This window comes from Agelaius phoeniceus, chromosome 5, assembly GCF_051311805.1.
Source record: "Agelaius phoeniceus isolate bAgePho1 chromosome 5, bAgePho1.hap1, whole genome shotgun sequence".
NCBI classification, from domain to species: Eukaryota; Metazoa; Chordata; class Aves; order Passeriformes; family Icteridae; genus Agelaius; species Agelaius phoeniceus.
This window is the reverse complement of record NC_135269.1, coordinates 26,973,793-26,987,229: the sequence shown is the minus strand read 5'-3', so window position 1 is coordinate 26,987,229 and position 13,437 is coordinate 26,973,793. Positions and strand designations below refer to the sequence as shown.

At 42.6% G+C, this 13,437-nt stretch overlaps 1 protein-coding gene across 1 annotated transcript in view; it reads right to left on the bottom strand.

Annotated features, from left to right (window-relative positions):
• The window catches only part of SLC5A8 (solute carrier family 5 member 8), a 29,283-nt gene extending 21,732 nt beyond the window's left edge, over positions 1 to 7,551 (bottom strand). Inside the window, exons 1-3 of the mRNA XM_054631821.2 lie at positions 7,185 to 7,551; positions 4,995 to 5,060; positions 1,049 to 1,100 (exon numbers count right to left, since the gene is read on the bottom strand). Coding sequence (XP_054487796.1) covers positions 1,049 to 1,100; positions 4,995 to 5,060; positions 7,185 to 7,517 — 451 coding nt within the window. The 5' untranslated portion in view covers positions 7,518 to 7,551. The remainder of the gene's footprint in view (positions 1 to 1,048; positions 1,101 to 4,994; positions 5,061 to 7,184) is intronic.
• Positions 7,552 to 13,437: the final 5,886 nt, after the last annotated feature.

Genomic DNA, 13,437 nt, shown 5'->3' with positions numbered 1-13,437 from the left:
TTCTTCCTTCTCTTAAGGATTACATATTCCTGCTGTACAACACTGTGCTGTGGCTGACATACAGGTTGTCACTGCCCCAGCTTGGCATGCTCACCTGCTGCCAGGCAGGGCATGGGGTGCTCCCTGACAGAGAGCTCAGGCTAATGAGAAACACTGAAACAAAACCAGTGAAAAACTTAAGTTACTCTGATTAGGAGCCAGCTAAGTCATAGCTTGGTTTAGCATGTATTTGCAAGGCAAATATAAATATCAACGACACAAAACCTGTGGAACTTATACACTGGAGGAAACCAGTAGAGAGAGAGTTGGGTTTTCTCTTCATTTTTGTTCAATGAACAGGGCAAAAAAAACATTCAATGAGCAGAACAACTGTGACTTGATTCTAGCCAAAATGATTCATTTTTTATTTGCATTTTGTTATTCCTTTTTCTTGCCAAATTAACAAAATTGATGGTGTCAAATTAGAAGTTTAATATGGCTCTTTAGAAAAGCTCTTGCCCTTTTAGAAATGAATGTGGTTCATTTTCAAATCAAAGAGTCATTGTGAAGTAGAAAATGGAAATATTTAACTTTGTAAATATCACAATAAACATCTTAAGTTAACAATCTCTTTGCTGTTGATTTGGTTTTCCTGCAAAAAGGACAGACCCCATTAAACAGTTCCAGGAAGCCCAAAATCATATTTATTTTGCCTTGCTCTCATCTTGAAGAATTGCACTTAACCAGAGGAATTAAATTTGTCTTTACTGCCTGGATTGCCTTAAAAATTTACTTAAGCCTTCTCAACTTTTCTGAATAAGTCATTATCTACAGGTATTGCATCAGAGGTAGAGTAAAAGAGAGCTAGTATTCCCATAAATCTCTTCGGTAATTCCTTACAGGCAGGGATTAAGGGACTAGGATTACAGAGTTCCCATTAAAAGACTTCACAGTCAAGCCCTGAGCTATATTTTTATGTGTTGCATTACCAAAAAAACCCCACCATACCAATACTACATGAAGAAGAAATTATATCAGTAGAGGAACAGTTACAGTATACTCATTTTACCTTGATTTAGTGCTAAAGCTGGAGCATAAATGACAATACCAGTGTATAAAGTCTAGAGCGGAAAAAAAAAAAAGGAAATATCAAAATAAATGTAAATTCCTAGAAAGGTGATAACTTTCTGACATGATTTCTTTTCAAGTATCTAGGTAGTCTGTATCTTCTAAATTCATAATTTTTGCCAAATAATTCCAATTAGAAGACAAATGTCTGAGGCTATTAAACTCTACAATCTCATACCCTAGCGTTCTTAAAACAAATACCAAGGACTCTTAAATATAAAATCCATCTTCATCTTCTCCTGCCCTTTATAATTAACTTATTCTATTCCTTTAAAACTGCAAAGGAAACAAGAGCATAAGGAAGTTAATGAGGTTTACATATGGTTTGTCAAGGAATCTATTACTATCATTTTCTCAGTCTCGAGATCAATATGCCTTTCACTATCCAGCTATAATTCATGTGAGTAAGAACACAAAACATGATATTAGTTAGTCATTACAGATAGTGCTACAAGGAATTATAACCCTCAGCCTGTAAAATGAAGCCATACACGATTATATTTTCAACCACAGTAAAGATACAGACAAATGAAGGAGCTAGTCTATCTACCTTTGTGGGCACAATGGGATTCATACACTGATATCCTCAATTTTTTTGTATATGGTTTTAAATCCTGTTTACTTCTTTATCACTGTTATTGCTGCCACAAGTTCAGCTGTGACACGGGTCAGGAGAATACAGCTTCCAACATGCTGATAACTTCTGTGAAGGTCAATGGTCTTGATTCAAAACATCTGGATCACCAATAGGTCGTGAGCTGACACGCATCAGCTTTCTATGGCTGGACTCTTCTGACTTTCTGATTTACAGGGATGGACTTGGGCATGGAAAAACAGCAGAATCAGGTATCATCCAGAATTCAGCCAGCTTCTGCCCTTCCTGCAAGTGTCCACCCTAGGCACAGGTGGCAAACCAGAGGAGGATTGCTAACCAGTGAATTACTTGCCATGGCTTTTGAGCAGATCAAAGCCAGTCCCCGAGGTGGACTGGCTACCACATGGCCAGTGGCTATGCTGGGACAGATCCAAGAGGCAATGGGAGTGAGCAGCTCTCTAGCTGTATGAGGAAATCAGTGTGGAGAAGCTTCTTCACCCAGCCTAACCTAATTGCCCTGACCCCCTGCTGCACACCTGCTAGAAGCACATGCCAGAAAGGATAGGGGGGCCATTGGGGAAATAGTTATTCTTACCTGTGTGCTACACCCTGCCACTGTGTGTGCATGCTTGTTTCTCTCAGTGCCACGAGTCCTCTCTAGATTTTCATATATAGCTTGCATGACAAGAAAGCTACCAGTCCTGATTAGTCCCTGGTGAATATGTTCTAAAACTACCCATTCCACCTCCCAGCCAGCTCCTGACACCTGTCTAGCCCAGTCAGTGTTTGACTTGCTGTCCATACAGTGACTGTCAGCATGTGCTGCTGAAACGTATAATCATAGAATGGTTTGTGTGGGAACGGTCCTTTAAAGAACATCTAGTCCAATGCCCCTGCCATGGACAGGCACACCTTGCAGTAGATGAAAACTCAGAGCCCCATCCAGCCTGACTTTGAACACTTCCAGGGCTGGGCTATCACACTTCTTCCCCAGACTACCTGGTCCAGTATCTCACTATCCTTGTTGCAAATAAATTCTTCTTTCTATCCACTCAAGATCTACCTTCTTTCAGTTTAAAACTATCATCCCTTGTCCTGTCACTACAGGCCTTGGTAAAAAGTCTCTCTCCACCTTTCTCATAAACCCCCTTTGAAAGGCTTCAATAAAGTCTCCCCACAGCCTTCTCCTCTCCAAGTTTAACAATTAATTCCAACATTCTCAGCCTTTCTTCACAGGAGAGGTGTTCCACCCCCAAGACCATTTTTGTGGTCATCCTCTGGACCCTCTCCAAGAGGTCTATGTACTTCTTGTGCTGGGAACCCCACAGCCAGATGTAGTACTTCAGGTGGGGTCACACCAGAATGGAGTAGACAGGGAGAATCACCTCCCTCAAACTGCTGGCCACACTTCTTTTGGTGAAGGACAGAATCGGCTTTCTGGGCTGTGACCAGACTTTCTGGCATAGTCAAATTTTTCATCCATCACTATCTCCAAGTTCTCCTCTGCAAGGCTGCTCCTAATCAGTTCATCTTTCAATCTATACTGATATTTGTAATTGCCCCAATCCATGTGCAGGACCTTGCACATGGGTTTGTTGAACTTTATGGGGCCACTCCTCAAGTCTGTCAAAGTCCCTCTGGTGTCCTTTCCCTTTAGCAAATCTGCTGCACCACTGAGCATGGTCATCCACAAACTTGCTGAGGGTAAACTCATTCTCACTATCTATTAATGAAGGTATTAAATAGTAATGGTTCCAGTACATACAGCACTCATTATTGGTTTCCATCAGAATATTTAGCTGTTGACTGCAATGCTTTGGATGCAATCATAAAGTTAATTTTTTTCTTTCTAATAGTCCATCAGTCAAACTTGTACCTCTTCGAGCCTTTTAATTCAAGGGATTCAGCATGAGAACTTGTGGCTTTCTTATACACAGTGAATAAGTGCCAGAAGCCTTGAATCATTAGAAATTAAAATTTGTCTCAACTATGATCACATTTTTGTGTCAATTTAAATAGGACTGATACAATCTTCAGTAGGGTTTTTTTGGTTGTATTATTATAAATCCTTTTCTTTACCTTACTTTAAGCATTAATATTCACAGAAGAGTTAAAATTGCACCATTAAAATCCTGGGAGGTTTTCTTTCCTCACTAGTATTTAATTTATTCAGGTTAAATTGTAAGTGCTTGGCAGAGAAAGCCACTTACAGATCTTTGGTTAATTTCCTTGAGCATGTATTTAAGTTGCATAGAATTATTTTTCTCATCTTTGCAGGCAAAGATAATGCTTAGCTCTTCCAACTTACACAACTGTAATGTCTTCATACGTGCTGGTGAAACAGTGTCAGGTTTCACACATGCCAGCACTTTTTCCATGAGCTTGTGTATCTGTAAAAACCAGCTAAGCAGCACTGCCCAAATCAGTAATGAGCACTGCATTGGGAACTATCTTACTGGTGCAAATGTGATTGCACTGTGACTTCTGGTGTGCCTTAAAAAATATAAAAATGGACAAAAACAAGCATGTACCTTAGAAAAGCTTTCTGATTGCACAGTCATTCTTACTTTGAATTACCCAAAAGTCCACTTCAAAACTGTGAAAAGAGCACATTTTTGTTCTGGTGCATTTGACATATGCTCACTGACATTTAGAAGCTGTGGTCCTGTACAGACTCTTTGAAAGGGTCAGATACAGCAAATTACCAATAATAATTTAAGAGATTGCTTTAGTTTAACATTCCCCAGGGCAGTAATCTTCTAATTCTCAGTTTACAGACAGACACCTAAGGTTTTTCCAGTGGTGGTGGTGCGAACTCTTGTGCAGTAAGTAAATGACAGCTCCTGACAGCCTTTTTTGTCACCTCTCCCTGATCCTTGAGAATTAGTCAGGCTCTGAGAATCCACCCAGCCGAGGATGAACACTGCTGCTGTAGATAACTGGCACACGTTTGCATTTTGAACTCATGGCAGGTTTCTCCAGCAGGCAAGTGAATGACTGCTCTTCACACTGCTATCCTGTGGTGAAGGGTCACTTGTCTCTTGGCATGGTGCTGATGTCAAGTGACTGCTCTGGGTATTCAACAGTGCCCACAGAGACGCAGGAGGCAGGGAGCCCAGCACCTGCTCCCCACCTCATTGCTGTGCAGCAGAAAGAGCTTTGTTTCTCCTGCTCCCAGCCACCCAGGCACTGTGGTAACCTCCTCAGCTGCTCAGAGAAAACAGCCAGTTACACCCAACCAAATAATTCTGGTGGCCCCAAGGACCACAGAACAGCTTTGAGGTTTACTTGCCGTTTGTATTATGAAAAGGATCGTTCCACAGAGGCGTAGATATTTATTAAATCGAAGTTCTAAATACTGCAAAAAAGAAGAAAAAAAATGCTTATATTGAAATTTGGCACTATTGATAGGACTAGAATGAATTGATAAGCAATACAGAAAGAGCAGAGTGTAGTTTTTACATTTTCATGAATGGCCAAAACTCCTAGAGTCCCCTTGTTTGATATCTCTTCCAACTGGTTTGATATCTCTTTCATCTGGTTTTCTTTACAGAACTTCACCAGTGGGTAATAACATACAAACAAGTGAAGTGGATATAAGCTAGTCACTATACAAGGGTGTCTACAGAAAAGACTAGAATGTATTATCACAGAATCACTAAATATGCTGAGTTGAAAGGAACAAGAGTACACAAGTAAGTTGGACTTGATTACACAAGAGTAATCAAGTCCAACTCTTGACTCTGCACAGGGAAACCTAAGAGTTGACAATGATATAGCAGCCAAAACATAGAACCCACTAGTTTTGTGAAATCAGAGAGAAAAAAGAAAACATTGAGACTATTCCTACATCTTAGTCAGTGTGGAAACTCTGGCATTATGTGTATCCATTTGAACTGCTGCAAGAGAGGGCAAAAGATTTTCAGCCATTAGCAGCTTCTCCCCACATTAACCCCACCTTCTGCACTGCCCAAGGCAGCCTGTTATAGTCTACTGATAAGCCAAAATTTATCCTTTTGTGAAACAAGAACCCATACATTTCTATCAAGGCTGGACAGCACAACCTCTAAATTAGTCTGTCACGCTGTAGAGCAGATTTCTTACCACCGTCTGTCCTAAAAACCCTCTCGGTGTGTGGTTGTACAAAAGAAATCTCATTTGCCTGACAAATCTGTCCAATCAACATAGATAAACATTGAAGCACCTCAAAGGGCTCACTCACAAACTGAGCATTTAAAATGTGATCTATGAGCATGTCCACACAAGGAAGCAGTTTTCAACCCCTGGACAGACACAAAAGGTTGTTAAAAATCTGGACTCTGTCCAGAAAAAGAAGATATATCTTTTATAGGTGCATTACTGATTCAACACCAAGATAATCAGTGATTTTCCAGTCATGATCATAAGCCTTTATTTAAAAGAGCCCTATTGAAGTATCCTCATGACAGTCCAAAGATTAGTAGATTAAAATACACTGGAAGACACCAGAGATTTCTGTTGGTGAATTCTTATCTAAATTCACGAACAGAAATCTTGTTTTCAGCCTCCAGTGCTGCAATGTCTCTGTTCAGTGTAATAAAATGCTAAAGACCAAAGTAACCAGCCAAGGACTTTCACCTGCACCGATGCTCCTTTCCCAAAGTCCTCTGCAAAATGCACAGTTTGCTTCCAAATCTGCAGCTAGGAACTATCTCCATGCAGGAAGATAAACAGGTTGCATGGACATTTTGAATCAGAAGAAAGCACTGACCAGATGCTTCCCCATCCCAAAACTGTCAGACTTGCCTGGTGATTATCCCACTACCTCAGCTGTTTCTGTGCTGATGGCTATAACTTTAACTTGCATGCTGTGCTTAAAACCAGCTCAGCCTTATTTTGGTGGAAGCACAAAAACTTTCACAGACAGAGAGCATTTGCTGACCTCCTTGTATAATCATGAGGGAGAAGACATTCAGTAGTGTAAACAGCCTCAGGTGACAAAGAGTCTCTTCAAAATCTCTTGGAACAGCACAAATACATACTCTGCCAAAAGGTGACTTTTGTGGTTGCACCTTAGCTTAGAAACTTACCTGGAGGGAGTGTGATGTGATGTGATAACTCTGGTTCCTATAGTAGATGCTTTTGTGCTCTGGTTTGGGTATATTAATTACAGATGATTAATGACATGTCACCATCCAATCTGCATTAGGATTACTCCACCTACTGAACTGAGTATCTGGCATGAAGAAATAAATCTAGTCTGACACACAGCTCCTGAGCTAAGGCAGCAGGAGTGAGCATCACCTGCCTGCAGAGACAGTGTGGGCAGACTTGGGGACAGAGAGGGTTGCAGCCTGCTCTCAGGAGTGTGGTGACATAGGACAGCACAGAGTGCAGGGAGTTTGGAGGAAGAGAAGGTGGAGGGCAGACATGTAGAAAGTAGGCATGAGAAGCCTCCCAGTTCCCTAAAAGCTGGGGAGGACTTCTTCCCACTCCACCTTACCTCATAGGTGCTGGTAATGCCCAGCTTGTAGAAGACAGGCAGGAAGATCTCAGCACTGCACAGCACCACCAAGCCGTAGGTGATGGCAAAGATGCAGAAGATGGCACCATAGCGATAGATCTCAGCAGGGGTGCCCAGCACCGTGACGGCTGACATGAAGCTGGCGGTGAGGGAGAGTGCCACCGGGAGGGCACTCATGCTGCGGCCTGCCATGAGGAAGTCCTTCGATGTCTTCTGCCCTCCTCCCACGAAGGCGTAGTAGATGCCAATGATGGCCGAGATGAGCAGCATAGCCGCAAAGACCACATAGTCCCACACGGTGAAGCGCCCCATTCTGCCTGAGGAACTCACTCACCCTTGGAACCAAGAATCTTCCCCAAAATCAGAGGGGCTGCTGCTGCCTCCGCAGGGCTGGCACGGGATGGCAGCAGGAGGAAGCAGATGGGAACGGGCCCCGGGGAGGTGCCCCCCGCCGGGGCTGGGGCAGGCGCGGCGCGGTGACACCAGCGGGACAGAAGCAGAGGTGCGATGCGGTGTCACCGGGTGGGACAGGTGCGGTGCCCGCCGCCGGGACAGGTGCGCTGCGGAGCGCCCCGCGAGGTCCCCACGCGTGTCCCCGGGGCGGCAGCGAGCTGCGCCGGGAGCCGCTGCGCGAGTGCCGCAGCCGGGACGGCGGGCGGGCCTTATACGGTCCCGGTGCCCGCTCCTCCCCGCGGCGCTGAGCGCCCCCGCGGAGCGAGAAGGGGCGGCGATCCCGGGCCAGGGCAGCCCGCCCCGCGCCTCCGGGCTGCGGGATGGCGCCGCGGCACAGCCCCGCCTGAACGCGGTTACACCGCAAGCTCTTGGTCCAGAGCTTCTGGAGGGAAGACATTTCACACGAGAGTTCCCCAGGATGGGGAGCCTACCCTCGCTCATTAGCATATTCCACCATCTCCCCAAAGGGCTGAGATGAAAATATAATTTAATGTATACGTTTCCATGAGTTGTGCAATCTGGAAGGGAACTCACTGAATCAGACTTACCAACACGAGTTGCTGAACACTTCAGTTGTGCAACCGGGAAACCCAGCTACCTGCACTGTGCTCGCAGAAGTTTTACTAATTGTCTTCAAGTTCAGGTGTCAAAGTGCACAGGAGCATCACAAATGGAGTTTCACACATCTTACCCAGAGAGGAATACATCAAAAACACCTTTAGGATTCTAAGGTCATGCATGTCAAGTGGTGGAGATGTGCCTATTTCTATGGCCAGCAGTAGACACAGGACTAACAGCAAATACCATATTTGGCCACTTTGCCATATATTAGCAACCCCAGATGTGGAATGAAGATAAAAGGATGCCAAAGCTGACTCAGATGTGCTTGACAGCATGCAGCCACATACAGCACACCTTGTGGCAGAGTTTCGAAGCTTTGCACAGTAGATTTCCATCTTGAGCTGTACATTGGCAAAGTGCTATGCTGGAGGTGATTACCTAGTAAAAGTCAGAACCAGCCTGAGGATTAAAAATTACCCTGTTTTCCTTCATGGAAGGTAGAATAATTTTCCTTCCTGCCCAGCCTCTTCTGGCTCTCATCCACAACCGGATAAACTGGAAGTAGTCTTTGCTGCAAGAGTTCTGGGTTCAGCTCAAGGTGTTCTGAGCTGCCTGTATCTGACCACTTTGAGACATGGTGTTCAGCAGCCATCTTGGACAGAAATGACCAGACAGACACCTGACAGCCAAGCACAGGTGATGGAACACTTCTCTCTCCTTGGGAGAATCTGGAATCGCAGGCGTTTTGGAGTTATTTCTGAGTGCATATTGGAAGGAGGGGGAGTAGGTGGAAGTCTGGTCTGTCAGGACTATTAAGTTGAGCTGTGAAATCATGTCTGTTTTGGACTGGTGTCTAGATGCCTATCTGGGAGTCTGAATGGCCTTGAAGAGACAGAAGCTGGCCATGGTGTGCAAGTGGCATGTCCTAATCTCACCACAACAGGTTAGGGCATCAGTTTCTGTGACCCAATTACTCTCTAATTACTTATGCAATGAGTAAGAGCTTCCAGATATCCTGTTGAGGAAGAGCAAGAAAGAAACTTATGCTTTACACCTACCAGTTAGGCCATTGATTTTTTGATCATCTGAAGGGTTGCCCTAAGTCAACTTCTGACAAGGTGAAAGATGGTAAGCCTTCCAAGCAAAACTTCAGTCAAAACCAGCACATCCCTGCTCAGTGCAATGAACTGGTGTTGTCCAAAAAAGAAGTATTTGCTGTCAAAAAGCATGACCCCTTTTTCACAGGAAGGATATAAGCAGGCTCTGGCTCAGACCCACAGCTTCTGCTGCTCAGAGCTTCATGCTCAGTGTCCTTTGTTTGCACTTCTTCAGGAATTATGTTGCTCAAACCATTCAAACAATAACATGCATTTAAAGTATTAATTACACAGGATTAATACAATTTTGATTCGGCTTCTTTATAATTTTTGACATAATGTAAACACAGCAAGTACATGATAACATGATAACATGTACTGGAAAACAAATCATTTTTCTTAACTGAAACACAAGCAGCTATGAGGAAATGCACATCACTCTGGTTTCATGTGGCATCCTTGGCTCTTTTACCAGTAGTGTTAAGCAAATTGTCTTTCAAATGTCATCATGATCGACATGGCATGAAAGGCTGGATCCTCCAATGTGGATGTTTCCATTTTTGGAACCAGCAGCAAATCTGTATGATGGCTATGTTCTAAATCACAGCAAGTGAACCTGGAGAACGGGACTAAATGTTTTTCTGGATTTTTCACACAGGGAACCAAACTAGCTCTATTGGTTTGTGCTGTGTAACAGAGACAGAACTGCAAGTATTTGCTTTTTCTCATTGCTACAATAGATATGTAAATGGCTTCCAAACTCAGAGAGTGTCTTTCATTATCTTCTTGTAACACTTTTGCCCCATCTCCACTGGGTCTTATGTGGTGTCTCATCTCACTGTGGCTGTGACTCTCTTTTTGTAAGATCTAGTGTCGTCCATGGGATTCAGTGTTTAATAGCAAGAGGGGTAAGATTCACATCTCTCCAGCACCCTCTAATTAAAAAGGCCATGGATCTGACCAAACAAACCCCAGACTGCCTATGGGTTCCAAATGGGTCCTTCCTTGTGATTGTATTTCCCTTGTGGGCTCATTTCCACTATGGGACAGCTCTGTGAGGTATTCCTGGAAGTCTGTAGGAAAGGATAGTCCCTTCCTGTTATTTTTCATGTGGATGGGCCACTGCATTGGGAGATCAGTCAGATGTATTTTCTCCTGTGAGTGAGATAAATATATTGAGCCCTGAACTTGGAGAGATGCTGCCCATCTCTCTGAACTAAGTTGTGAAAATAGACTTTGAGGGATTATCCTGCTTGTAGGCAAATGTGGGCATGGGCAAAAACAACTGTAAATGAGGGAGGAGAGCGCTGGAGGCCTGGTGACCATTGTTCAGTGGTGATGCAAGACCCTTTACATTTTGCTTTGGCAGCCTGGGAGCTCTCCAACTTCCAGTAATTTTTGCTTCGTTTCAGACTATGTGGGGTTCAGCTGTCCCTACACCAGCTGAGCTGAGTTTGCAGATCAAGAACAGTTTGTGGTCAATTTTATTGACCTGGGTAGTGCCAGGACTGGCCATTGTTCTCTGCTGCTTACACAAGGATCAGTTTGGAAACCTTGCCAGAAAATGGCTGGCTGTTGGTAAAAACAAACGAACAAAATAATTTCAAAACAAAATCTGAAAAAAATGGATGATTTGTTAGGAAATCAGGGATGTGGGATGATGCCTTGTATATATGTATATACACATGTATGCATGTGGAAGGTGTTTGCACTTCATGCAATGACCGCAGTATACCATCACCAAATCTGGAGAGATTGGGGCCTCAGAAAGATTAAGGAGCTATCAGTTGCATTGAAGTAGATGGGAAAAAAATGCAGGATCTCATAAATGTTCCTGTTGAAAGGAACACTGCTGCAGGAGCTGAACCTCTATTAGGGGAATGGTGAAACCATTTGAGATAAAGACCTTAAAAACAAAACTGCAGGCAAAGCTTCTCATCTTTTAAGTTCATAAGCCAACCAACAGTGATATGAGGACCTAGATTCAATTTGCTCCTCTGTTCATGGAGGTAGCAGTTAAATTTCCTTTATGTCACAGTTAGTGTTAGGAATAACATCAAAATTAATAATTTACTCCTAATTAGACTGTCAGATTTTTCTCACAATGCAGTACTTCAAGTAAAAATGCACTTTTACTTTTGGAATATTTTAATTGCAGCAATGGCTTCCTATACAGCATCACTTGTCACCTTGAGAAGCCTGGTGAAAAGGAAGCTCATTGCTGATGGCATTTCATATTTCTGAACATCAGTTAGGGTCAGTTGAATATACCCTAATCTCCTCTACTTGCTGTGCTTTTCTACACACTGCTGTTTTGAATTGCCTGGCATAGTATAGTTAGTTACCTTACTACCACCATCACTGGCTTTGCTTCTCCTGGTTTGATGCTCCTGTTGTGGTTTAATCCCAGCCAGCAGCTGAGTACCACACAGCTGCTCAATCACCACCTTCCCCCCACCTTGCAGTGAGGAGGAGAAATGGAAAAAAAAGAAAAGTAAAACCCGTGGGTTGAGATAAGAGCAGTTTAATAAGTGAAACAAAATAAAATCTAATAATAATATTTTTAATAATGACAATATTAATAATTTTAATAAAAAGGGGTGGCAGGAACCCAAAAGAAAGAAGCAATGCACAATACAATTGCTCACACCCCACTGACTGATGGCCAGCCCACACCCGAGCAATAATTAGCGTCTCCTGGCCAACTCCTCTCAGTTTATATGCTGGGAATGGTGTTCTGTGGTATGGAATACACCTTTGGCTAGTTCAGATCAGCTGTCCTGGCCATGCTCCCTCCCACTTGCTTGTGCATCTGCTCACTGGCAGAGCATGGGAAACTGTCTTGGCTTAGGGTAAGCACAACTTAGCAACAATAAAAACATCAGTGTGTTATCAACACTCATCTCATGCTACATTCAAAATGCAGCACTGTGCCAGCTACTATAAAGAAAATTAACTACCCAAGCCAAAAACATGGCAGATATCTTAATGTCCCACAGTCTTGTTTAGTGATTTTCTTAGCTTTCTTTTTAGTTATTTTTTGTTAGCACTTTTTCTGTTAATAATGTTTGGACATGACACAATTACCCTGAAAGGGGATTCAGAAGAGCATCATCATCATCATCAATCAATATTCTTTGTGAAACTTGGATGAGTTTCTTCACCTGGCACATGTATTTTGAGCACAGGGATTTTCTTTTACAGAGATGTCCCATAATTGTTACCACTTTATATCCAGTAATATCACTAGGGTACATTCCCAAGCATCCTTTTAGAAACTTTTTTCTAGTAGTAATTTTATAGAAGTGCCTGTTGCACAGACTGTGTTCTGTTTGTGGGCAATAACAAGGATGCAATGATATTTGCAAGTGTCTTATGTCTTAAAAACAACCATAAGCATAACAAGTTAAATATTTCAAGAAGCATGGTTCCCTAATTCCATGTCTGTCATATTTCCAATCCTAATCCTATCCAAATCCTACATTTGAAGAAGTGTAGAATTGGGAAAGGTCTTTGCTTCAGACCCTAATCATCAGGAAGTCCTTCAGGGTAACAACTTTTTTCTTGCAGTGTTTGTCCTCTCATGCTTAGCATGTCTGGGACACAAGGACAGAAAGACTGACTTGCAAAGAAAGAGATCAACAAGGAGAAAAGAGCCATGGTTTATGTCGACATTTTGAATGACGCCTTAGTCGTTTGTTTTTTCTATGTTCACATTCCACTGAAATTCAAATGAATGCAGTTTGCAAGGAAAATAATTTAAATGTGAGTACTTAATGGTCTTGAGAAGGGAACTTTATATTGTGTAACCAACTAATACCAACACACCTTTTAAAATCAATAGTGAGTGCTCCAGGATTGAAGGAAGTACTTAAGTTAGCCTTGACTACTGAGCATTTAAATCTGAATGATCAGGAGTCTATAATGCATTTGCTGGAGAACTCTTCTCTTTCATCTAAAAGAACAAATTTCAAAATATATTTATGGCCTGTCCATGCAGTGAGATCTAGCATACATAAATACTTGATCACAAGAACAATTAGTATGGGAATAAAACTGTGGTACAGATTTTACTTCTTTAACTCAAATGGATAAATAAGTTACATGTTTGAACTTTATTC